The following is a 27,703-nucleotide window of genomic DNA, read 5'->3' as shown; positions in this document are numbered from 1 at the left end:
TTGATGAACATTAGTTATTGTTAATCCTAACTTCTTAATTGAAAAATGAGATTTTGAAGCAATGAAATTACCAGTGGCAGCAATTGCATTAGTAATTATTGTTTTATAATTAGTTACTTCATTTGCTTTAATAGTTTCTTTTTCGATTTGCATATTATTAGTTTTCAATATTTCATTAATTTTTTACATACTAATATTAACAGGTTCTTTCTCTTCTTCTGTTAATACTTATATTATACCACTGTTACTGAGGTCAATGATGAATTCTTTCTCTTTAAACCTGATGTTTGTTAAAATACACTTCAATTCCTATTTTTATGATTTTATTTCTAAATTATAAGAAAATGTAAAATCATCGATGTCTTGAAAAAGTAAATCTAACTCCGACGTTTTCTTATTACCAGTGTTGCTTACCTAATAACAGAGCTATCGTACACGTGCTACACACTCACAAAATATCAAGTTACTGCGTTACGATCATTACGTATTACTGCAGTGATGACCGGTTTGATACGACAAATCAAAATTTTCAGTAATCACGAATACTTACACCACACTTCACAATAGACAGGACACACAAATGCGTTGCCACACTTCGCAAATACGTCAATTCATGGACAAGTAGAAACACGAATGATAGTTCGTTCGACAGATGACTCACTTCACGTCCTCAACGAGATAGAGATTATGTAATGAATCGGTAATATATAAGCAAATTGCCATCTACGGATTCCATAAAATTCCAAGCGCGAACATACAGTACTTTGATGGTCCACGAGTTCTAAACGATCATGAGAATAAATTAGATGTATCTATCGATACTTTGCAATTCTGTGTATTTGCGAATACGCGGAATCTTTAATTTCACCTATTAGATTATTCGCTTTGAGCTACTATTGGATATTAAGAAAATGTAAAAACTTTGTGGTCCGCGAAGGATACGAGAAAAAAAAGAACGTTTTATAATTTTGAAATATTTTATTATTATATTCTAAATCGTTTACTTTACAGTAACAAATATTTTAAATTCAACGTTCCAAAGTACACTGAACCAAAGTGCAATTGCAAGAAGCATCTTAACTGTTGCATACCAACGATTAGTGTAATTCAAAATAGAGCATAAATCTTATCATTTACGAATTACTGCATCACTCTACAAGTATACTAATATTGCGGTAACATGTTTATGTCACATATTGAAGAGCATGTAAATACAAACTTTAAGCAAGCACGATTCAATGTCACTATGCGATAACATAACAATTAAAGTAATGAAAAATTATGAGATAAAAATGATATGGAAAACGATTGTTTAATTTCGTTTTGATATTAAATAATGTTGCTAATGATGACAAAGAACGATTTCTTCCATGACGAGGATAAACGAACCTCTTGCGCAACGTTGCGGCGAAACGAATCGTGAAACTACCGCTTGAGCTCGTTACACGGAACGACTGAAAGGAGTTTTGAGGTTAGGCGTTGTGTGTCCTAGTTTTTAACAGGGGCGGCGAATCTTGGGCGATATAGTTAAAATAGTCAATTTTTTCATATTTTCGAATATCTTCGTTTAATGATTTATGTAAAATATAAAAATGCACATAAGACATGCATATACACACATATATATATGTATAAAATTTGTCTACTTTCTACAAAAATGTTTGATCATTGTACACGTAGTTTTTATTTTTGTTCATTGATAAATGTATGAGAACAGAACTAGATTTAATTAATTTTCTATTTATCTTTTTTCTATTCAAATATTTCAAATTAGCGATGAAGGAGACCAAAGGAATTTAAATGGGCTATCGAACAAGAATGTAAGAAAGTGTTTCGTCATAAGATTTCTTTTTGTGACGAGTACAGCTTATGATTTCGAATGGCTAATTAAAAAGTACACTTACGAGGAGTAAACTAAACTTCTGTCGTCCTTGACTTTTGTTCTGAAGATAAAAATCAGAACTTCAAGGAGAACATGATTTCATCGAGAAAAAACTGGTACATATAGAGCCAAAAACAAAGAGAAATGCTATTGCTTCGTTTTCACGAACCGTGTTGCCATCTAACGGTACAACAAGCAAGTTGTAAATACATAACTATACCGTTTATGCAACATCTGTACCATAATAGGGTATATCTAATACCTCCTTTACCGAATAATTTATGATTAGGCATGAAAACCTAAATAACTATGTTTGAAAAATAACCTAAAAATGTTCAAGCTAAAATGTATACTATTGTATAAAAAAATAAATAAGCTAACCTTAAATAAGCAAAATTATTGCTATGAAAATAGAAAATTATTAAAATTTTTTAATCTCCGTGCACCTCATACGTCCTGTACAATTTTCCAAATTTTGTTTTTAAACCCAGTATATTGTTTATGAAGATATCACAAATGGATGCTATTGAAGATTCTATTAAGGATACAAAAAATCCCTCAGAAATAAAAAAAAAAAGAAGAAGCGAATAAAATTGAATCATCGAATTGTAGATCGCATTCTTCAATACGAGTATTACCCCACCCTAAGTCTGCTCTTCGATCTTGCTCCTCGATTCTGTCCACGCGTCTCGATCACTCGCACGATCATCGATAATGACGATCGATGATCTACGGTGATCGATAGCGTTGTCAGGAGCACATGAGGTTCGAGGAGGTAGATCAACCGCCGCTTACCAAGTATTCCAACGTTTTGTGACGTCACTGGACTACGGTAGACAGGTTCTCTGACAGGTAGCGATGGGATCAAGTTCGATAAATTCTTGCGAATATCGATTAATTGAATACTTAAATATCGCTTCGATTTAACGAAAATCGTTAACTTTCATCAATAGTCCCTACATACATGTATACCTATAGGGTGTTCTAGTTTTTTCCGCAAAACTTTGTCAACATATTTTACAAGAAAAATTTAAAAAAAATGTTATACGAACATAGACTCTTAGATGATTTATCAAGAAGTTATAACAAAATTATAAAACGATAACGAACTGGTATTTCGTCAACACCATATACACAGTGCTGGTATCTATTTATATTTACGTAAACTCTGATGTTTCCTTGTTAAAATCGTTGATTTCGTCGTCGACTTCTTCTGAAATTAATAATATTTAGTACGTTGTAGGATTTCGTATCGAGATACCGTTTGTGAAAGCAAAAGTTTTTGAAAAACAAAATAACTCACGCGAAGAGTTAATGCTACGAATTAATGACGAATTTGCGTTTAATTTGAAATTAAACAAAATCGTAAAGAAACCAGTTGATTGTTATTTTGTATTTTGTTGGAAACTTTGCTTGTAGAATATGCTTATGAAAACACAAACAGATTTTGCTCAGTTTAGCCTTGTTAGATTATGTAAACATAAACAGTGTTTACATAATCACAACTAGATACGGGCACTGTTTTTGTACGCTGTGTCAACGAAACATTCGTTCATTATCATTTTATACATTTTGCTATAACTTCGTAATAAATTAATTAAAAGTACTATATATTCTACAGTAGTGAACTATTCCACACTTTTATGAATTATCAAGACAGTTATGCATATTATTCACAAATGTTCATCATCGGTTTACCGTTACAAATTTTCGATGATATTCAAACGTATTCTTCGATGTCTACTAGATGCGTTATACTCGATCCCATCACTACTTACCGGTAATATGAAACTTTAACAAATAGACATGCATTCTTACACGCGCGAGAACTACGCTTCTCATTCCATAATGTATATCAAGAGCAAAAGTGTTACAATCAGTCTGTAAACGTGAAGTTGTGTTCCCACATGTGTAGCGTGCATACAGAACTGGTTAGAAGCGCTTCTTCGACACACGTTGCACGCGTGGAAACGTGGCTTAACCTTCTCAGCGCTAAGGGCGCTTTTAACCCCTTGCACTCGAGAGGCGGCTCTTGGTCGCCAACTACTACACCGAAATTGTTCTTATTTTTCTAATTTTGCTAATTTTTCTAATTTTTCTACTTTTGTTAACTTTTCTAATTTTTCTAATTTTTCTACCTTTGTTAACTTTTCTAATTTTTCTAATTTTTCTACTTTTGTTAACTTTTCTAATTTTTCTAATTTTTCTACTTTTGTTAACTTTTCTAATTTTTCTAATTTTTCTACTTTTGTTAACTTTTCTAATTTTTCTAATTTTTCTACTTTTGTTAACTTTTCTAATTTTTCTAATTTTTCTAATTTCCAAAGAAAACTGTGTAACTCGAGATGAACAAAATTGTTTGCAAAATATACAAAGACACAAGATCCAAATTAATTCTACGATTTGTTCTTACTTTTCGTTTAAAAGATTTCGAGGTTTTCAGTTTTTCCTTACAAAAGAACATTATCGTCATTGGACCGATGCATGTGTAATATCGTTTTTCAAGCTCGAATTTCGGAGTACAATAACGTAAACGAAAAGAAATCTGAAAGGCAATTGTTGCATACGTGTTACATTAAAGAAAGAGATATTCCTATTCCCTGCACGGTTCAATGACTAAATTGTCGTAAATACCACAAACAAATAAAAACGTTTCTCTCCTAATTTGTTATCGATAGTTCAAGGGGACGTGGTCATCATTGTATGATATTTCCGGAGTTCCTGAATCGATTGTAACCGATACTCCAGGGAGTGGCGATAAAAGCTAAAAGCTTTGCTCGTTAAAAGCTCCAAAGGTCAAGGCATCCACCGATACCCAAATACCAGCTTACCTCTGCGCATTTCTTGCGTTCAGAAAACAGAAGACGCCACGCGTTGATAGCAATCGGTAGCAATCGTACATTTTGTTACGTGTTTATCGTCCACCCGTTGCAATAAATTTCTTTGACTCGTGCGACAGAGATTACGCGATAAAAGAATACGTAAGTAAGTGTCATTGAAACTTTTGCACAAACACACGTCGAGTTCTTTGAATTTCGCAAAGATTATACGCATAATTCGTAATTTAGCTAACAGTTAAAAGCGCGCTGTACTAGCCAAGTTCTTTTCATTGGCACGATACGTAATCTTTTATTATGCTCAAATATTGAACGTCGGCAAGACTGAATCATCCATTTTCGTCGTAGAGGGATCCAAGAGAGACTCTTCAAAATTTATATCGTTTACGAAACAATTTCATAATTATCGTACAAACAACGTCAAAGAACGTCACGTTCAATCTGTTCGCCAACCAGTGAAATCTCGGTTTATCGCGAGAAGGTGTTTCTTGAAAATAGTGCAAGAATTTTTTCATAAATTTGTTACATCCTTGGTAAAGTGTGGTGGTGCTCCGTCGCGTAGAAAAATTAAGTTTCGTTCCGTCTTGGCGACTAGTGTTACGGATTTTATTACAGACGGCTATTGTGATTGTTTCGGTAGAGTTGTACACGGTTAATAACGCTTTGTGTGCCGTTCTGTGGACATTGTTTTCGTGTCTACCGGATTGCGTTCTTTGTCCAAAACAAGGAATAAAGCGAATGGAAACGTCGAGCGAACGACGAGCGAAAGAAACGAAGAGCCACCGATGTAAACAGAGAAGGTTTATCACGTGGTAGCCCTGACAGATCCGTTCGAATCGCGATTACTATAGTGGCTCCAATCGAGAACAGGTGGTGTGCAAGCTACTCGGCAGAGATCGTAGGTTGCCAAGTTCTCGCGAACCGAACAACACAGAGGCAAACGAAGAAGGCCCTTAATAATTATAATTATCGTAAAATTGTGAAAAGTGTTTAGATTATCGCTCTAACCGATCCCCACCAGAGATACATCCAGACGCTGAGGACTCACAGATTTCGTATTCACGTGAAATATACAAAACTACGGATTCGGTTATGTCGTTGCGTATGAAAATTCCTCGTGTGTATTTATAAAATTAAAAGTATCCTTTTAAAGTGGCCCGTACAAGCCTTGGCAATCCTTTTAAAGTGGTCCATACACGCGGATGATTATTGGAGGTTTACTCACCGGTACGATCGGTTGTCTCTTCGAAGAAAAAGAACCTCCTGTAAACCTAAACTGTGCATTCACCGTTTAGAACTTCGATGGAGCTCGTATCCTTCGAGAATTATTCACGTATTGGAACTATTCCGGAAGAAAGTGGAGAATGGTGGAAGAACTTAAAAATTTACCAAGGATCGTCCCAATATTCGTATTTGTACGTATTTCTCCGGAATGGTTTTCCTATATAAAAAAACTATTCTTGTAAAATATACCTTCCGGTGAAGTTCCAAACGATCCGTACATAATTTCGGTTTACGAGAGGTTTTATATATATATATAAAAATATGAGTACCATTGAAGTTCTAAACGATTCGTACAGTTCCACTGTGTACGAATCGTTTAGAACTTCGGTGGAACTGATATTTTACAATACTTCCACGTGTGCTTAGTAAAAATGTCCGATAACAATAATAATAATACTAAACGCAACGATAGAAAAATCGATAAAATTGTAAATGGTCGTGTTCGAATGCAGAATCTACCAGAAACGTCTTACCGAGTAGTTCACTCCGCATAAATGCAAATTCTCCTTTTCTCCGTCCTTTCAGCGCGAATCATCAATTGCAGCGTCGCCGCGCAATCCCCCACAATTTTCGTTGCATGACTCACGTGAATCATCGCGATGCATCGCGTGGAAAGTGACACCTTGAATGTGCTCTCTTTCACTGTTCCGAGAATTACGATGCGAACCCTTGATTATCCCTTCCAATTTCCCTGGTCGAGCGTCATTCATGAACCGGCAGCATTCCTATCTTCTTCGTGGTCCGTTCCGCGAATCGTCGAAGGGAAAGGGCTGTTGCCTGGCCACGCGTTAGGAATTTCAGGACCCGATTAACGTACAATCTGAATACAGTTCCTTCTTTCTTCTTGCACGTTTACAGAGGGAACGCGAAAAGTAACGCTACGCGTATCGTTACTCCGCAATAAAAACTATCACCCTGTACCCAGTTCTATAAAATCGATCTAAATAAAACCAGATGACTGCACGTAGGGCCGTGTGGACAGGAAACTATTTTCCGATCACTATTTACGCGTATAACTAATGAACGATACTATAGTTTCGTTTCGAAGGCTCTAAAACTGATTATCAACGCATTCAAACTCGTGACCCTAGTTGGAAAAACATTCGTGATCTTTCTGTACTTGTAACACACGGTGTAGACTGAAATTAGTGTTTCTAATTGTACGCGATTACGATAGAAATGTTAAAATAAATAGAAAATAAAAAGTCAACCCGCCAATAAACGGCGAAGCGCACAGCAACTTAATCTACCGTGCATCGAACCTACGTAACATCCTTCACAGAAGTGAATCGATGTTGATCGCAACAGTTATTTGCACGAAACTTGATCGTCACGTTAAATGGACAATTAGCGATGAATTTTCTTTCGTGAAATGCGTTGTACATACGTACATATAAGATGGAACGTAACGTCTCGGGAGCATCCAGAATGAATTTAAATCGTATACTTCGTGGTCGTTCTACGACGTATATTTCGCGACTAAACTTCGAAACTGGCAGTACACGGTGTAAAGATAAGTAGTTGTCCCTCGAAGTACGCGGTTTCGAGGTCTTTGAAGTTGCCGCGACTTCGAAGAATGCGTTGACTTCGAGAGACGATCGGTGGTCGCTGAACGTATAGGTAAAAGAAAGAAAAAAAAAAAGAAAAACGCAGGTAACATTGAAATAAAAAGTACGTAATCTTCGTTGATATAAAATAAGATAATTGCCTTCGAAATGCACGATTGATTTACACGGTGAAAAATTTTAACGAAACGAACAAAATTGTATTTTGTCAAGCGATAGCAATTTACTATAGACGCTCAAACGTTTTAAATTCGAATTCTAACCAGCTATTGTAAATTTCTTTGGAAATGAAATAAGTAATATACATCTGGCCAAAAATAAATGTCCATTCTTTTACGAGAGAAATGAAACTTAAAAGAATTAAACAAGATAAAACAATTTCAGTACCTTGCGCAAACGTAGTAGGATTTTAGCTGTTAAATTCGGAACTTTAAGGGGGAGGAAAGTTAAACGGAAACTACCAGTGTATTGGTTTGATAATAGGAAAACCTGGAGAACAAGAACTCTGCTTCTTGAACGGTTTCATCGAAATTTTATCCCCGAAGTTAAGAAGTATCTCGCCAGCAGGGAATCGTCTTTCAAAGTTTTCCTAATATTGGACAATGGCTCTGATTATGAATAGAGTTCGAACATTACGAAGATTTTCAATTTCGCGAGACGCCGGTACAGACGATACGGTGGATAGTTGTTACTTTTTGTCTAAAAAAAAAAGAAGTATGGGTTTCTTAAGTATCCGTATGACCTGAACTCTTGGAGGAGTTCATCAAATATTTTCTCGCAGTAGTTTCGCCCTCGAGGCAATCGTGACGAGAGAATTTTCCATGTCCAATATTCGCGAGGGAGATGTCAATGGACACCGCACGAAAAAAAAAGGGAAGAAAATCGGGTCGTGACGGCGGCAATCTTTCCAAAACCAATATTGATGGAGAGACTAGACGAATGGTGGCTACGTTCTCTAGATGTCGAGGAGTGATCTTTGTCGAGTGTCGCAAGAAATTTTTCAACGTGTGATCGCGACAAGGAAAAATTCTTAGGTTGTCCACCTCTGATGTATTGATTTTCGAATATGTTATAAAAGGCCGGGAAATAAGAGATACGTTCTTTTTTCTTTTTTTTTATTTTTAACAAGGGATAAACTACCCCTAATAATTTAAACGTATACTTAAAAGACTAGAAATCTGTAGAGAAATTTTTAAGTAAGAAATCTTAAGTGTAAGTTATTTTACGATAAGAAATTAATAGCTTTGTAACCTTCTACACCTATTGGAGAGAGAGGGAGGGCAACTCTAATTAGTCAATACATTTACACAGTAAATGAATAAAGTTATTTTAGAATTAAATTTGTTACGGAAGAAATTTTATTGAACTTTCTGGATGAATTTAAAGACTGAGAAGTTCAAAGCTGTTGGCGAAGACGATAACAATGAAAATTGGCCCGAAGAAACATCTATAGAAATTTGTTCCCAGCGTGATACAGACGTTGATATTGAGTATAAGTGGAATAATGACAATAATGGCAGTTCAAGAAAAAGAGACTACCATTAACAAGGTTGAAAAGTCAAATACAAGCCTGTATTCGTGCAGTGATGTCGAGCTCAACGAATAGTTAAATTCCCATAGAAATTTAATTTCATGCTGCTTTACACGCGTCACGAGTCTTGTTAGTCCGTGGACGTTAAAAGATTATTCTAGCATACATGTCCCACTTAACTCTTTTTCCTCGTGATTTATCATTTTCTGTGAGAAATATTCGATTTTTGGTACATAAGCACATTGAATTATTTTAAATTTTGTAACGTTAAGCTCAAGTTGCTACGTTGGCCTGTTTGGCAGCTACGAGTTGTGCTAAATTTAACACGCGATGTAGAGTGACATTTTTTCGTACGAAGCTTCATTTTCGAATAAATCGATGTTGAAGATTCTTCGAGTATGCGTACACTTACCTTTAATCTCACCTACGCTTACGTTTAATAGACATCACCGCAAAAGCATTATTTTTCGTATTTATTAAATAGTAAAGTACGAACGATAAAATAAAAGTTTTTGCTCAAAAATTTTTTTCCTTCGTTATAAATATTACTGAAAATAATATTACAACACACTTGAATCCTGTGCGTTACACTTCTGTGCAAGAATAACTTGTATCTTCTAACAAATATTACTACTAGTTTGCAACATGGTCAAATGTACGCGTAACATAAATTCTTTCAGAAATAATGAATCGTACGAAAATATATCATTCTGTATTTTCCACTTATTTTCTCGTATAGATTCAACATTTTTCGAGTGGCACCTCTAGTTCCTTACAATCATTTACGTCGATAGAATTATTACGCGAATGGGGAAAAATTGTGTGAAATCGTCCGATGAGAATACGTAAAGAGACAAAACTCTACGTTTCGATGATCAATTTTCAATTGTAAAACACCGATGCAAATAAAGCATTTTGATTTTTGGATCGTACAATTGGTATGAAAATTCTAGGTAAACGATACTTTACGTTATCGCGCGATATCTTTCGATCGAAATATCTTCGAATTTAAGAATCGACGATGCAAATAAAGCGTTTTGAATTTTCTTAATGAAAGTCAAGTCGAAGATCGATAGATCGCACGATTGCTATGAAAATTCGAGGTAAACGATACTTTACGTTATCGCGCGATATCTTTCGATCGAAATATCTTCGAATTTAAGAATCGACGATGCAAATAAAGCGTTTTGAATTTTCTTAATGAAAATCAAGTCGAAGATCGATAGATCGCACGATTGCTATGAAAATTCGAGGTAAACGATACTTTACGTTATCGCGCGATATCTTTCGATCGAAATATCTTCGAATTTAAGAATCGACGATGCAAATAAAGCGTTTTGAATTTTCTTAATGAAAATCAAGTCGAAGATCGATAGATCGCACGATTGCTATGAAAATTCGAGGTAAACGATACTTTACGTTATCGCGCGATATCTTTCGATCGAAATATCTTCGAATTTAAGAATCGACGATGCAAATAAAGCGTTTTGAATTTTCTTAATGAAAGTCAAGTCGAAGATCGATAGATCGCACGATTGCTATGAAAATTCGAGGTAAACGATACTTTACGTTATCGCGCGATATCTTTCGATCGAAATATCTTCGAATTTAAGAATCGACGATGCAAATAAAGCGTTTTGAATTTTCTTAATGAAAATCAAGTCGAAGATCGATAGATCGCACGATTGCTATGAAAATTCGAGGTAAACGATACTTTACGTTATCGCGCGATATCTTTCGATCGAAATATCTTCGAATTTAAGAATCGACGATGCAAATAAAGCGTTTTGAATTTTCTTAATGAAAATCAAGTCGAAGATCGATAGATCGCACGATTGCTATGAAAATTCGAAGTAAACGATACTTTACGTTATCACGCGATATCTTTCGATCGAAATTTCTTCGAATTTAAGAATCGACGATGCAACGAGTGTGTGCAAAGTGTCACGCGTCGAATCGACAGATTATTCTGGATCGAAGTTCTCGGGTCTGGAATGGCGAGAGAATCAATGGCGGCTATTTTGAGAGATCTCGGCGTCGCCGAGAACGTTCCTGCGTCTTCGACGACGCCAGGGCGGTGTTTGCAGATCGTGGCGCATGCACCGGGTGTTGCAAACGAATACTCGTTGAAATTCTCGACAGAGAAAAAGTTCGGGGAAACTATACGAATTCAAACGAAATCGAAAAACCTTTTTCATTCAGATCTATACCTGGATCTACTCGTCGAATATTTTGTAGTCGTGAATATAATTCGAATACTATTCAAACGTTACTTGTCGAATATTTTGTAGTCGTGAATATAATTCGAATACTATTCGCACGCTCGAGTATTCGAATATTTTGTACTTAAACTTATCTTATTCGTTCGTCGATTTTTTAAACCTTGATTTTCATTTAAGATACTTTATAAGCGATGCAACAATCCTCCATGAATAAAGATCGACCAAAATTTGTACATTTTTCGGTAGCAAGGAACTATATAGAAGGTGTGTCGCACAAAGTGTGCAAGTTGTTTCGTTTATTTTGTAGTTAAATGGTAGAAAAGGGTTAATTCTTTTTTTGTGCGCTCTAGGAGGGTAGACTAGGGTCAATAGTGACAATCTGACTTTGAAGAACGATTACAGCAAAACTGTTGCACTCGTAATAAAAATGTTTGTACAGCAATCTTGCACAATTAGCTGACATTAGTGTTATGACGTTATTTCGCTTTGCGACGAGTACTATCGAAATTATCGCATGGTATCAAAAGTGACACAACTTTCTTTAAAAAGAGTCGAATAATTTGTCGAACTGAATTATAAAAGTAAACGAAAGTATCGTTCGTCTTTTATTTGAATACATCGCCAGTACAAGTACAATAATACCCGTTGTCAAGTGTCATAACCACGATCGTCGATTCATTTGAAAGTGTGAAAGGTAAATTTTTGATCCCAAATTGACAACGAGGTCAATAAGAATCGTTTTTGTCCGTGACCGCTAGTCGTTCTCACTAAACGTTAAACGTAAACGTAAACAGGATTGGGACGATTACGTTGCTCGAATTCGATGTAAAAATTGTTGCTTAAAAGCCGGGATTACTTATACGAATAACGATACACGAATATTTCAACTATTCTACTCGTTATAAACATTCGAATACGAGTCTACGAAATATTCGATACAAATATCGAAACTAATTTTTCCTCTTCGCTCGCGTGGTTTAATTATCGCTTGGCAAGATTGTTCGATGGTGTTCTGGGATGTGTACAAAGCCAGAAATTTTCGTTCGAGATGTCGTGGATACACTGTGGACCGAATGTGTCCCTTGTGAGAGGAAATTCGTAGCATTGGGCAGAGCAGCGGGCTATTAAAACCACCCCAATTGCGTTAAACGTTCTTTTCGAACGAAAGAGGGTGACGACGCGCTGGTTCACAAGTTGAAATGAGATCAATATGGCGAGTGTGGTAAGTTTCGCGGTGGTGCTGTCTAGGGTCGGAACCCCCCCAATTGGAAAGGGAATAGAGCTCTCGGCTTAGTTACTCGGTTACTCGGATAGTAGTCCGTATATACGAAATAAGTATACGAAACAAGTAGCACAGGTTGTACCAAATTGTTCGTTTTTAATATATTTTTATTCGGTGGTCGTTTCAAGGATGTCGTTTCTCACGCATAATGCTAAGAAAGATCCATAGTTATATTTCCAGATAAAATAATAAAAAATTGAAAAAGAAAAAAGAAGAGTACGCATTTGCAAAAGTTATTTTCGTTTCATATAGTTCGGTCTTTCGGTGACCACCCTGTGATAGTAGTGGTAGTAGCAATAGTATCAGCGATGGTGATAGTAGCTGGATTTAAATATTTGAAAAGTGAAACAAGATGATGTTGCATTTTTTTCGGTCGACTAAAAAAAGCTCGACAGAAAAGTAGATAAACGTATACTCGACTACTACCAAGATAACCGTGACTGTATTAAACATACAGACGGTTACTATTCAAGAACTCCAGAAGGGAGCCGTATTCGTTGGCTTTTCGGAAGCGCAGACACTCCGCGAAGGACCCAGAAATAACGTGTTTGTTGCCAAATGCTCGCGGGCAGATGACTTACCACTTATTCGACTCGGTAGGCATGCAGCGTCGACCCTTCCCTCGTGTCTTTTTACGATAAACGTCTCATCGATCGGTTGATAATCGATCGAAGATCGATTTAGGTTAATGGCGATTAGCAACGCTCCTCGAATACGAAACTATTAACGAACGAAGAGAAAATCTCTACTTTTAACATTTTAGGTCTATCTTGTTTTCAAGTCTTTTGTCACAAGCCCAACGAAACACGGTAAAGTGCAACTGCATCTTTCATTTTAAATCGAACCGTATATTTTGTATCAATAAATCGATTCTACTCGTCGTAGAAATATTGGGAAAAGGTATACGAAAAATGAATATTAAACATAATTCGCAAGATATTTCTTGATTAATGAAATTCGTAAATATATAACGGTGGTGATGTCAAGTTTAGCGAGGTAAAGTTTATATTTTTCCTTTTCTCGATCGAGATCAAATTAACCACGCGCGAGTTAATCTTATTCTGTAGTGATTTTTAGGTTAAGGATTCTACCCTTCGAATTTCTAATTCTTGGAATTCTACTGATACGACGAATGAGTCGTCACTTTGCAGCGAGAGCATTAAATAACACAAAAGAATGACTCTTCGAAGAATCAAAACGTGGTCCAAGCTTACGACTTTCATTTAACAGTAGACGTCCGTTTTCGTATCAACAGAATTGTACGCTAAAAAAGTTGAACTAAGTATTGATTTAAAAACAAACAAAATATGCTATAAAAGTATTAGTATACGTATTAGTATAAGGATTAGTATACGTTAAGACACATAGGTGAGATACGATTATACTAACCTAATCTCATTTGAGTGTACCTCTCGTAACTCGAATTTACCACGGGAACTGCAACGTTCTATTTTGAATTATTTTTCGGTTTTACTCAAAACACGAGGAGTAATCGTAGAACAGCATTTGTTTTTACGGATGTAATTTATCGTATCGAGTTTAGTGTCCCGTTCATTTTCTCAATTCTATGCCGGTATCATTCGCCGTGTTTAACCTACACGATTAACGATGCCTTCAAACGACGAAAGGCCGTACCAAAAAAGCATAAAAGCGATTTCGGTTGCGTGCTCTCGCGTATTTTAAGTTACAAAACACGTGCCCAAAGCGAACTACGAAAGTTGTTCAAATCTGAAAGTCAATCGCCTCGGCAACGTGCTTTCGATGGCGCGATCGCCGAGTGAAAACATGAAGTGCTATTAACGGTAAAAATACGAACGCTTCACGAATCAAATGAAATACCATTTCGATATTTACAACTTTGAGCGATCTTCGTTCAGTTCCGTTTCGACTTAACTCTTCCGGGATTTACACAAAGAATGTTCCAAGATACTCGATATAACCTAACCCAAGTGATTCTTTGAGAAAAAATGAATAAAAAATATAGAATAATTAGTTTCATTACCAGGCTTTGTTTTCGATGAAATTGATGTTACAGTCAAATAAATTAAAGTACAACATCGTTCGACGAAAGTGTTTCGAATATTCTCCGTTCTTCTATTATTAGACCGTTTCTTTAACCTAATCAGAATTTCGCTGGGGTAGTAAATTATGATCGTTCGAATGAAATATGTATATTCGACGATGGAGAATAATCGTCGGTAATATCGCAACTTTTGTTAATGTTTTCGTCGATCATCTGCAGCAATTTCCGACTTGTCACCGATCTGTAACCTGAAGGCGACCGAATTTCTGCGAAGAAATCGCAGATCGATTTATCGATCTCGCAACGCCACATCACTCATGCACGAGTTGTTAATCGATGTCAAACGAAACGAGGACTCACGTAGAAGGTGAGAAAACCATGACACGCAACATCCTTCAATTTATCGTTCAATATACATTTTCCTCTTTGATTACAAACGATACTAATTATCTAATAAATTAGTTTGGTTTCGAATAAAATAAACTTTTTGAATGTAATTGGAACCAAACCACAGCGACAATGTCGATAAATAGAAGCAGAAATGTAACTTTACGTTTCTTAAATTTTTATCCCCCATAAAATAAAAAATAAATTACAGCACTAAAAAAAATCGAAAATACATACATGAGAAAAGAACAATACTTGTTCCATTTATGCCTACATTTTATTTTAATCGATAATTTGATATACGTAAAAAAAGAACAGTTTTAACCTTAAATATTCGTATATCAAAGGTTTATAATAAATGACGATGAATAACTAATCCAATATTTTCAATTTCCTATTTATTGCCTCAAAATTTTTTGGATAGGCAATGATTTAAAAACAAAAAGAAAGTAAAAATATACAAAGTAAATTTATACTAGCAGTGGGTAACTTCTTTACATCGGTATAATCTTGATATGGTTTTGAATTAGGTGTATAATAATAAATTCTTTTTGCTTACATATTAACTACAAAATTACCATTTTTTACTCACTATACCGTACAATAACACAGATATTCAATGATTTGTACCGATATTTACAGACAAATTGGATCAATGATATTACGAAAGGTGGCGCAGATAAACGTTAACCAAACTTATTTACACAAGGGTAAGATAATTATTTTAGTTGCACAATGTTATCTGAAATAAGTATTTAAGATCGAAGCTACCGAATCCTAATCAGAATTTTTATTCAAACATTTGGTCACCGTTTAGGTAATAATATTCGAATGAAACGCGTGCAAGTAATTATAAAGACAATCAGAAATTTTCAACAGTGTTGATACGACTGTACCGGTCACGAGACGGCTATGGACTACGATAATTGACTCAACAATACGGAGCAGGTGATCCAGCCAAATATAATAAGCTGAAGATTCTCATAACGCTAAAACAAGCGTAGCAAATATTTGAACAACGCAACATTTGTTAAGATTATTAATTAAAATGAAATTATTACAAATTTTGTCACAGTTCTTAAAAAACAAAAAACAAATGTAAATAAATATAGTTGAAAATTATACTTACTATTTAACGATTATTATAATAAAATGATTGTTTATTTGATAAAAATGAAATTTTCTGGCACCGTAATATGGTCGAACTACACATTTATATTATTATATTTCTCTACATTTTTATTAATCGATTTATATTGTTGAATTCCAATAATGCAACATATTTTCACTTCTTTACCTTCTGAAAATATCAAGATTACGACAAGAATAACCGACAAGGAGAGAAAACTAAATACATGCGGGTGAAACGACGTAGAAATTGGGCCACTCTATAAATAAAGAATTTTAGTCCAACGGTATTCGAATCAGGTAGAAAAAGAACAAATTTCGTACTTTCAATAGACAATCACTTGCAACTTAAAAAAAAAAATCGTTTCTAAAATGATTACTTTTGTCACACGTTAAATTTTCTTAAACGGAAAGAAACTATCACACTAGGACAAACAAAACTTGTTCAACGTCTTTAAATTCGATCTTTAATCCGACAATTCGTAGGTTAATGCGTGCGAAATAAAAGGAAAAAATGTCGTTAAAAATATTTATCTTACTCACCCTAGAAAATCCGGCATGTCGTTCGAATGGATCTCGACCCGATCTGTTAGTTGGTTCAAAGAAAGATTTACTATCTTCGTCAAATTGTTGTTTAATCTCTTGCAGAAGTTCGTCACCCGATTTACCGCGCAGTTTGTCGCCGAATTTCGACTTATCGCGGAAGTAGAAGGACATTCTTACGTGTACGCGTACACAACTGTTTCATGCACAATTCGAGATTTGCACTTTCCAGTCTTTAATCGAATACTAAGTTTCGATCTTTAACTCGAAAAAACGATCTTTCAACCGCACTCGTATCATAAAACAAACGTTCGTACCAACCCCGTACGAGGTGTTGCGCGTGACTGAAGCTCGCGCCGAACCGCGGTAAGAGTAATCAAATACTACGCATGCGCTTTGCCGCTCTCATGATCGTCGCTCGTCGACGCAACGTGCACGTTTATTGGCTCGCGTTCGATTGTCGGCCTATCACGATGCGTATCGTCGACGATTTATCTCGAAGTACCCCAGAATCTTGATGCAAGTTCTGATGCACGCAAGGGTCGAGTTGTTAAAATCTAAATTTAATCGGCGGCTATTTAAGTTTTGCATTTTTTTTTATTTATAAACTGGCGCGGAACGCCTCACGTAATACTTTCATTTGCAGTAACGCAATCGAGTATAGTATTCGAAGAAATTACGTTCTATTTTATATAACGATCGAAAAGTAAACGTTACAATTAATTGCAATATATTTTAATGGTCTTAAAAAATTAGAGTTTTGTTGTATTCAATCACCGATAATCTTTTGAATACATACAAAATATTATCAGATTATATTATTATTTTTAATTATTATTATTATTATTATTATTCCTATTACTATTAATATTATTATTATTACTATTCTTCTTCTTTTTTTTAATTATGTAAAGCGCAATAAATGAGATTTATTATGACAAAATTTGTATAAAACAAATATTTATGATAATATACTTCCCTCGTTTAAATACAACAAGCGATTGTCACGTGGTGATACAGATATTTATTGCGAATAATTCATATTATAATAAGTGTGGTAACTTAATTGAATCGTTGTACAGTTTACGTGAAATTTGATCATATTATAATCGTCGAAGTTACATGTAATATATTAATGTTGCTTATAATCGTTAACATTTTTTTTTTATGTTTATATAACCTAATAAAATTCATCATCTAAAACTGAATTTTTAATTTTATCACATTATTTCGGAACTGTCATAGTTAAAAATATTTACAATATCGATTTTAATCATATACATCTGAAAATTTCATTATAATTATTAAAACAAATGTATATTTTTAATATTTTTACATATGCATTATTATTGTTACAGACATAATTAAAGAATAGCAGGATGTTGTACTACTGCGTTATTTGCCAGCACGTGAATACTTCTATTACAGATTTACATAATCATTATGTTCAGCATCATACCCCTCAAGAATTATCGCATTCAATTATCAACTTTCAAGGCTTGAAGTTTGTAGAAGAGAAAAAATTAAAATCTATTGTGTTAGGTAATAATAATAACAATAAAAACATATGTGATGAAGTCATTGTTAAGACTGAAAAACAAAATAGTCATGATGAAACATATTGTTTATTAAACTGTAGTCAGTTTATTGTTTGGGAACATGAATTAAATAAAAGGACAGAGATATGTGATAGTGATTTTTTTAATATAATTGAAGATTTTTGCACTAATTTAAGTAAGAAAAAACAGAAAGGAAGAAAAAGAAAGAACAAGGCAGTTATAAATGAAAATAGAACAGAAAGCATTATCCAACATAATGAAGACAAAAACATACAAACACAGAGCGAAACTATAAAAAAATTTAATGATCTTGCTCCCCAAATTTCCACAGCAACAACCTCATCTTGGAATGTTGCAAATTCAAATACTAATACAGCTGCTAATGAAATGTTTAAAGCGCAAATAACAGGGGAGGTAATCACTGAAGATGATGTATCATTGACACTAATTGAAATTGACACTAACCAAAATGTTTTACTGATTAATCCAGTGGATGACAATTGTTTTTTTACTACAATCATAATTATGAATGCTGATGAAGAAGAAATATCTATTAAAGAAATACTATAGTTCTTGTATCCTGATAGATTAATAAAAACACTACTAAAATGTTTTAAACATTTCAATTAAAATGAAACTCTATATTATAGTCTAAAAGACGTATAATAAAAAGTGTAAGAATGGAATTAAATGCAAGTAAAATTATATTTTTTATCTTGTGCAAATATTAAATCTGATTAGTTAAGTTTTAAGCAAAGCTTATTTCTATCAAAACACTATTTTATTTACAATTATATTATGATTAACAATATTTTATTTTTTATCAAGGAAATACTATGTATACTTATCTTAATACAAGTATAAATTCATTTTATTCTATATTACTTACATACACAATAATGCATGAATATTTCGTTTTATCTTTATAGTATGAATAGTGTAAGAAAATATTTATTTTTCTGTATTGAATGTGTTTCTAATAAAAATAATAATAATAACAACTCTACTTTAAATACAATTCTCCTGCTTATCAAATTATGTGTACATACTATGATTATATGTTATGAGGGAAGCAGATGAAGTATGATTTGCTCAGTGATATATTCGAGGTTTAAAAGTAGTATTTAAATAAAAAATGTCATACCATATTTATATAGAAATGGTGTTTGTGGTTCAATTTTTATACAGTTGATAAGGTATTCAATTTTTAATTAGTAGCAATCCATCGAATTCACATCTCCTTGTTTGTGCATTGTTAATATATCATCCAATATAGATTCAAAACTGGTAGTATATGTAGTTAACCATCGAGTTTTTTCTTCAATAATAGCATCAATATTTGTATTAAAAATCGTCTGAAGAAAACTTTGTCTAGTTACACAAGAAATAAATTGAAACGTTTTTTCCTCTGTGCTTTGCATTTCTCCATCCATTTTCATTGAATTTTTGTAAATAGAGGCAAGAAGATTTGCATCGTTAGCATCTACAATTTCTTCAATTACATTACTAGAGTTACTAAACACTTCTTTACAATTGGGGCTCATTACATTATGTGGTTGTTCATATTTAATGTATGAAGTGTCAATTATAGCACTGTCTTTTGGTAAAGGTAATTCTGGCAAAGGTTCATTAAGTTTATATTTCAGAAGAAATGATTTAAGCTTGTTTAGTATAGCGGCCGAAGTTTTGCATACTTCAAAGTCACTGTCATCTTCTAAAGTAACTAAAAGAACCTGAAATTTATAATATCAAAATATTACATATTGTTGAAACTATATGTCACATAAATTAACTTACCCCTAAACAATTTTGCTTTGCTAATTCATCCAATGCTTTGTTAAGTCTTCGTTTTATTTCAGTTTCATTTAATGACACAATTTTCCTGTGTTCTTTAGAAAATGTAACTTTTGGAAAGTGTCCATCCAGTACTCCTTGATCAGATAAATGTAACTTTATAAATTGCATCCAATATTCAAGGGCACTTGTTTTTACTTCCCAGTGGAGATCAAGGACAGCAGCTGTTGACATTGCCCGGGACATTGAATCAATAACGTTTTTCCTAAACAGCAGTATATCAACAATTTATAAACAATAGACACTACTTCTATATAATTATACTTACTGCCATTTACAGTGTATATATAATTCCTTTATTAAAATTACAGCTTCCTTTCTGACTATAGCTTCACTTTCATTTTTGAGTAAATTTATTGCCATATCCTGAAATGTAAGAAAAATATTGTCTTTTGTGTATCTCTATTAAAGGTTTCATACTTTTTAGCAAAGACATACAGGTAGATTAAACTGCGATAATTTTTCTTCCCACAATCTATTTATTCGAACAGTGGTTGATATAAAAGCTAAAGCAGATGCTCGAACATAACTTTCACTATCTGTTTTAGCAATTTCAAGTGCTAACTGTAGGAACTGATTTGTTAACAAAAATTCTTGAAATGCTGGATATTCTATAAATAATTAAACATACTATATATTAACACATACTATAATTATATTATGCAAAAAATACCTCTATAAACAATTACTTACTGTCTTCAGAAATTATAGCAATAGTATTTAAAACTTCCAGTACACTATCTCTTACTTCCCAATTAATATCATGCAATCTTTTAAAAAGTGTTGGTCCTATTTCATTCATGTGGCTGTCTGTTTCAACAAGTAGTACTAAATTTGGTGGCATAAAATTCTGAATTGCCAACTTACATACTTTTAAAGCTTTTACACAAACCTGAAAACAAAATTTTATAATGTATAAAATATAAACAAATTTTAGAAGTTACTTAGAATGCATACCACAGGTATTATTCCTGGATGATTTAAGATTTCTTGTGCAAGTGATAGCAAGCATACAGTTTCTACGCATTCTTGCCATTTTAATTTAAACTTTTCCGTCATAACTGCCAACCCATTGAGAAGCGATGCTAACAATGTAGGGTGATCAACTATGGGATCTCCCGCTAATGGGGATATAAAAGTAGACTTTTTTGGTTCATTTTCCATATTGGCCACATTACTTGTTCCTACTGTATTAATTGTCTCATTACAAACATCTGGCACATAATTCTTGAGTACGTGACACAGTGTTTGAAACGTAATTACTGCAATGTCCTGTTGCATACAAATTACATTAAACCATTAGTGACAATTATTAACAGATACTTTGTAATTAAATATCAAAATTTAAGTTAATAATGCTTTCTATAATTGTAATAAATTTTCCCTATAAACTTACCCTGTCCATAATGTCTGTTATTTCTAAAAGTATATCAATGGATACTTTGCAAATTTGGGCTAAAGGTAAATCATTTTTATATACAGCATCTCTTATATTGTATGATAATCTTTGCACAGCTGTACATGTCACATCAATCATTTTAGTAAGAAACATATCAAAAAGATCATGAGTTATATATGTATGTTTAACACATACAGCCAAAGGTATAATCTATTAATATAAAAAAATATTGCAATTATTTGTTAATACTGCAATAGAAATATAATATAAAAAAATCCTTACCATTACGCTTATAGCTTGATGTTCTAACTTATGTTGATATGGTATAACAAATTTGTGTAACGATTGAAGCTTTTTCCAATATATTAGTAGAAATTTATTTGTTTTTACTATCTCTATTATATAATTTTTTGATAACAGCATCATGGATATATAACACAAATCATAAGAAAACTTCTGAGTTATTTCAACATCAATAGTTTCTTGTCCTTCTCTAATAGCACGTTTTATTGGAATAAGTAAACATAACACTAACAGCTTATGAACATATGGCAAAAATTTTGTGCTAATACATGCTTCAAAAAGGGCCTTTACTCGCATATCTAAATTAATCATTTCTTGGCATAATTCAGGTATCATATTATCCATGTTTGCAGATAATGTATTTTCAACTATACTAGTTAATAAATCTAGTGTAGTACACAATAATTTATTTTGTTCCAAATAATTATCTTCCAAACCATTACACACTTGAGACTCGAAAGTATTGGACATTAATGGCGCAGAAATTGTTGAAATAACTTCTTTACAAAAATTTATATTTTGTTGTTCTTGTAAAAGTAAAAGCCATAAAAATTTTTGACTTTCACGTGTAACATACATAGTGTGATTCCAATGTGCATATTTTACAATATCCTTCCAAACATCTATAAACCAAATGTTGTTTATGTTTTAATCGCTTTAATATCTTTATTCATACTAAAAATATAGTATATATTACTCACCAGAATCTATAATCCATTGTCTGCCGCTTTGATGTTTAATCAAGTCGGATAACATTGTAGTATAAGCCATTTTAATAGAAGCTGGTAAGTCATCTTGACGAAGTTTAAGAATATCACACAATCTATTGTATACATTTTGACATTGCCAATAATGAAAACGTAATTCATTGCGTGAAATTATTCCCACAAGTTTCAAAGTAAATATACTTATAGACTGAGAAGGTTTACAATCGGAATTCCAAACATTTAATGCTCTTAATACCCATTTTTGAAGTAATACACAATGTTCATAATCATCCGTAGTACCTGAAATTAATAATTTGAAAAAACATGTTTAATAGTATAATAAAAATAGTAAATCGGATTATAATTTAACATAAACATGATAAATAATAGATTAAAAAAGTGTAACGAATATAACTAAACTTAGTAACAAACATTTTGTTGAATATTTTATGCATGCAAGTTATCATGGTATTTAATATTTCCTTACACTCTTTTATATTCTCAGAAATGTGGGTTAACAGAAGATCAAGATAAGTAGTAGACACGATGTTATAATTAGGTAACAGAAACAATTCCAGAACTTCGGATAACCTTTCATCATTCTTTAATGATGTCATTATGTTCTCGTATTAAATTTTCAATAATTATGCAAAATCACTAGACTATTCTTTAATTTTTTTTTTTAATCTACAAATCTTCCATACACCCTACCGTATGTCGATAATTTTTAAGCGTGTACACAATTTTAATACGCATTGCTTTTAGAAGTAAGTGATATTTAGAACACGTATATTTTCTAAAATTCATATCTCAGAAAACAAGTGTAAGGAAAAATTATCATTCTGTAAAGATGTGCAGTTAATTAAAACTTGTATAAATTAGAGTAAAGTTACCACTAACAATTAAGCTAGATACATGTCTGTTTACTTTATCTGCTATTGGCAGTCATTTTAAACTTACTATTAACAATCACTTTAAGTAGGAACACCACCTTTCAGGGTGAATAAAATACTAATATTTGGGAACTTCTGAGGATACGGAATGTTTATATAATACCAAATTTTAAACATATATTAATGATACGTATTTTTAACAAAATTTCTGATCATTTTCATAAAACTGTATTAATGCATATAGAAAATATAAATATTCTCTACTACGCTACCCGAATTTTCTAGTCGTATAGTGAAGTAGATTTCTTTGATCCTAATAATCAGAATTTGAATGAAATTAAAATGTTTAAAAACTAGATGAATGTCACTATCGATTTTTAAAAGTATTTATTTTTTTAAGAAAGAAAAACATTAAGAAAAAAATTAAATTTTCATATACTTTCACAAATGCTTCAAGTTTTGTGATACAATTTTATAATTAAGACATAACTCATATTAAAAATGATACGCATTATTACAAGTAATACTTAGCATCTTCCAATATTATGTGCTTATAAATCTATATTAGGGTTAGATAAAATGTATTTTTCAAGTTTATTTTATGCAAAATGTTTTAAAAAGATGGAACAATCTGAAACATGCGAATTCCTCGCATGAAGAGGAATTAAAAAGTCTTTTACCATTTTCCAATCTAAGGTTTTATTTTCGAGATATAAGCAGTTAAAGTTTATTGATGTAACTCCCGGTACGCGCTATTTATATCCAAGTCAGCTGATTTACAGCTGCACATAAACGCATTTATACATGAGAAATATATACATTATTCAGACGCGCAAATTATATAAAACAGTAAAGAAATTTTCAATTTCTTTGCTTATAAGAAATTTACATATTTCTTTGCTTATAAGAAATTTACATATTTCTTTGCTTATAAGAAATTTACATATTTCGGCTTATCTCTTTGTTTTAAATACGCTATACAAGTTCTCACGTTATATTTGAAATAATATTATATTTGTATTTACTGTCATATCGACTATTTGAAACAAATATTTCAATGAAGCTCAGTTCTAATTTACATACATATGTAGGTACAACTAAGCATACGTGTGTAGATACATAGTTGGAAGAAGTTGAGAACCCTTAATGCTAAAATTTTACGTTCACTTCAAGTCCAGTTGTTCGTTGACGCTACGTTCCTAGGAGAGAAAAACATTAGTTTTATTGTAATATTATCTTTACCATGCAATGAACTTTGTTATTTAATTAATCATAAGTAAACGAGGTGCTTCTAACTTAATGATCCTTACAGAATGATAATTTTGCATAAGATCTATTAATTGTGTTATGAAAACAAAGGTATTTAATTACAGTTTATTTAGTCCTTCTAGATTTTGTTTAAATAAATTAGCAGTTTCTATTTTATTATATATATTATCGAGTTACTAATGCGTATTTATCAATTAAGTATATTATTTTTATTATAAAATTATAACAATCATTATTGAATAAGAATATCCACTTGCTTGTCTGACATTTAGTGGCTCCTTTTTCTTTATACATACACGAAATTCAAAATTTTTGTTGCTTCATTTATATAACAATATAATTTACAAATATAACATTATACGTTTAACTAATCGCTAAATTATTGTATTCTTCAATTATATAGTAATACTAAAAGTATTTGTTTGTCATTGGTGACAGATTTATACCTTTTATTTCGTGTAACGAACCGTAAATCATTTATTCTTCATTCGTAAAAGTGTTTTAATTTTTGATTAATCACTACATTATGGATTATATTTTTTTATTACTTGCATTTCATTAAAAAAATGATTAAAACATATAAACTATTTTGTGTGGTATATTTTTTAATGTAATTGGATCTGTGATATTTGTTGCACACAAATGTTAAATAACAATAGTATTAATCATACTAGAATGAATCATATACTATATCTGTGAAGTTCTTAATCAACGTTTCCAACAAAAAGTGCTTTCCATTTATTTCAGTATGTAATATCAATTTATATTTCTAAAATATATTATCATATTAAATTTATGAAATATTTATAAACGTGTTCTGATTAGATTAGTAAAGTAGTGAGTTTTTTGTTATCTAATACAATGCTATAGCACTCGATTTTATCTGAATTAACAGTTCCTGATGAAACTGCTAAATATTAATACTGCTTCTGTATAACATCATAAATTTGATTTTCAGAATTTTATATATAATTAAAAATGGCATGGACACATTATCAACGTATTTTAGCTGTAATTATGGTTGCTAGTGGATCATTTAATACTTTATCTGTAAAGTGAGTAGCAAAACTAACATAAATACAAAATCATTGAATTAAAATGATTATACCTTTGGGTCTTTAATTTAGATATGCAGATATACAAGTTATACCAGATACAAGTCATCAGCCTAGACGTTTTAATCATCCTTTTCTAGAGTGTTCTTTAATGTTTATTGGAGAAATGTTGTGTTTTGTAATATTCAAAGTTGTTTATCATTACTATAGTCGTAAAGGTGTAAGTTTTATTCATTGGATATACATACATTAGGTTTATTACCCATCGAATATTTAATATTAAAATTGTTCTATTACAGGATGGTTCTGTGAGTAAAAATCCTTTAACTAGAGGCTCGCATACATTTAATCCTTTTATATTTCTTATTCCTGCAATATGTGATACATGCGCTACTTCTGTTATGTATGTTGGCCTGAATATGACATACCCAAGTAGTTTTCAAATGTTACGTGGTGCTGTTATTGTATTCACAGCTATCCTTTCTATGAGTTTTCTCAATAAAAAACTAGGTAGTAGAGAATGGATTGGTATAGGAATGATTATAATTGGTTTAGCTCTTGTTGGACTCAGTGACATAATAACTATACAAAATTCAAATGTTAGCAGTAATTCTATTTTAACAGGAGACCTACTTATTATATGTGCACAGGTAAAATTATACTTTAAATAATTTATGAATTTTTTTATTTATCCAGTATATTGGATAACAAGATTTATTTATCTTAAAAATAAAGTAAATGTAAATTACTACAATAGGTTATAAGTGCTATTCAAATGGTGGTAGAAGAAAAATTCGTAACTGAACAAAACATACCAGCACTGCAAGCAGTTGGTTGGGAAGGTATGTTTTAATTCTTGTGAAATTCAAAGTATTCATTTCTAGTGAAAATAGTACATTGAAATATACTTTTTACAGGTGTGTTTGGATTTATTACTATATGCATTATGATGATTCCTCTTAATTTTATACATGCACCACCTCCATTTACTGATAATTCTCAAGGAACACTTGAATCCATTAAAGATGCATTTGTCCAAATTGGAAACAGTGGTCGATTATTAATGGCAATAATTGGTCAGTATATTTAACACCAATTAAATGAAACTTTCAAACACCTTTTTGCAATAACATAAAAAATTTGTTGAGCATATTATTTTCGTACAGGTATTATATTCAGTATAGCTTTTTTTAATTTCGCGGGTATTAGCGTTACCAAAGAAAAGAGTGCTACTACAAGAATGGTTTTAGATAATTGTCGGACTTTTGTTATATGGGTTTTTTCTTTAGCATTCGAGTGGCAAGTTTTTCATTACATGCAGGTATGTATTTTAATATTTGTTTTCACATCTGCATTATAAATAAGTTAATATGTACTTAATAAATTTCATTTATTTTATTCAGCTTATTGGTTTCACCATGCTCTTCATTGGAATGTCGTGCTACAACAATGTTATTATTCCTCAATTATTAAGAAAGTGTAGATACTATTTATGTCGTCATAAACCACCTCAACGTGACCGAATCATTAATATAGTGGCAGATGATATTCCAGAAACTCAGTAAAACTCAACTAAATGCTCTTCAAATACTCTTCAAATGCTCTTGGATGTCGACCATTTCATAATATTGAGAGCTATTACAGATTCTGTAAAGAATGCTTCGCAAAATTGATTACAATATTTTTAAGGCTAATAAGAGATCATTCAAATTTATAAAATTAGCAACAATTTCTATTGATTGAAATTGATTATTAAATGCAAACTTTCAAGTTAAGCAATTATTTAATTTGAAAGTTTGTTATATAAAGTAAGTATTTTTGCAAGTTTTATGCAAGCTTTATACACGAATATATCGATCATTTTATAGCTGTTTGTACATCCGTTAAAATCCATGTATAATATTCAATATTAATCTTTTTGTAAAGAAATATTTTGAATACCAATTAGTATACAAATATTTTTCGATCATTAAAATAAAT

General features: G+C 32.2%; 4 protein-coding genes across 9 annotated transcripts in view; 2 read left to right on the top strand and 2 right to left on the bottom strand.

Moving 5' to 3' along the window:
- The window catches only part of Stv (BAG domain-containing protein starvin), a 42,362-nt gene extending 25,384 nt beyond the window's left edge, over positions 1–16,978 (bottom strand). For 3 of the 4 annotated variants that reach the window (XM_076304528.1, XM_076304529.1, XM_076304530.1), the window contains exon 1: positions 16,685–16,978. In XM_076304528.1, the coding sequence (XP_076160643.1) occupies positions 16,685–16,858 (174 nt within the window). In that variant the 5' untranslated portion in view covers positions 16,859–16,978. Of the gene's footprint in view, positions 1–414; positions 527–16,684 lie in introns of those variants that run through there. The other variant, XR_012991121.1, reaches the window with a different exon arrangement.
- A 941-nt stretch (positions 16,979–17,919) lies between these two features.
- LOC143143497 (uncharacterized) lies at positions 17,920–18,834 on the top strand. The gene has a single exon (XM_076304789.1). It carries the CDS (start codon positions 18,064–18,066, stop codon positions 18,811–18,813), a length of 750 nt encoding a protein of 249 aa, XP_076160904.1. The 5' UTR covers positions 17,920–18,063; the 3' UTR covers positions 18,814–18,834.
- Positions 18,835–19,435: 601 nt separating this feature from the next.
- LOC143155023 (integrator complex assembly factor Brat1) lies at positions 19,436–23,453 on the bottom strand. 2 transcript variants are annotated; one of them, XM_076327240.1, is made up of 10 exons: positions 23,407–23,453; positions 22,501–22,806; positions 21,779–22,422; positions 21,494–21,706; positions 21,055–21,369; positions 20,791–20,989; positions 20,536–20,708; positions 20,366–20,463; positions 20,041–20,302; positions 19,436–19,976 (listed from the first exon to the last, which is right to left on the bottom strand). In XM_076327240.1, exons 2-10 carry the CDS (start codon positions 22,568–22,570, stop codon positions 19,455–19,457), a joined length of 2,496 nt encoding a protein of 831 aa, XP_076183355.1. In that variant the 5' UTR covers positions 22,571–22,806; positions 23,407–23,453; the 3' UTR covers positions 19,436–19,454. The 2 variants fall into 2 exon arrangements, with proteins under 2 accessions (XP_076183355.1, XP_076183354.1); XM_076327239.1 differs by lacking the exon at positions 23,407–23,453 and adding an exon at positions 22,994–23,366.
- Positions 23,454–24,551: 1,098 nt separating this feature from the next.
- On the top strand, positions 24,552–27,677 carry Tango9 (transport and golgi organization 9). 2 transcript variants are annotated; one of them, XM_076327848.1, is made up of 8 exons: positions 24,552–24,758; positions 25,627–25,723; positions 25,796–25,943; positions 26,023–26,373; positions 26,481–26,565; positions 26,641–26,799; positions 26,890–27,044; positions 27,127–27,674. In XM_076327848.1, exons 2-8 carry the CDS (start codon positions 25,647–25,649, stop codon positions 27,286–27,288), a joined length of 1,137 nt encoding a protein of 378 aa, XP_076183963.1. In that variant the 5' UTR covers positions 24,552–24,758; positions 25,627–25,646; the 3' UTR covers positions 27,289–27,674. The 2 variants fall into 2 exon arrangements, with proteins under 2 accessions (XP_076183963.1, XP_076183964.1); XM_076327849.1 differs by lacking the exon at positions 24,552–24,758 and adding an exon at positions 25,383–25,414 and having other exon boundaries at positions 27,127–27,677.
- The last annotated feature ends 26 nt before the right edge of the window (positions 27,678–27,703 follow it).

Source organism: Ptiloglossa arizonensis, chromosome 2 (genome assembly GCF_051014685.1).
Source record: "Ptiloglossa arizonensis isolate GNS036 chromosome 2, iyPtiAriz1_principal, whole genome shotgun sequence".
Taxonomy (NCBI): domain Eukaryota; kingdom Metazoa; phylum Arthropoda; class Insecta; order Hymenoptera; family Colletidae; genus Ptiloglossa; species Ptiloglossa arizonensis.
Note: the sequence above shows the minus strand (reverse complement) of the source record. Positions and strands in the feature narration are given on the sequence as shown.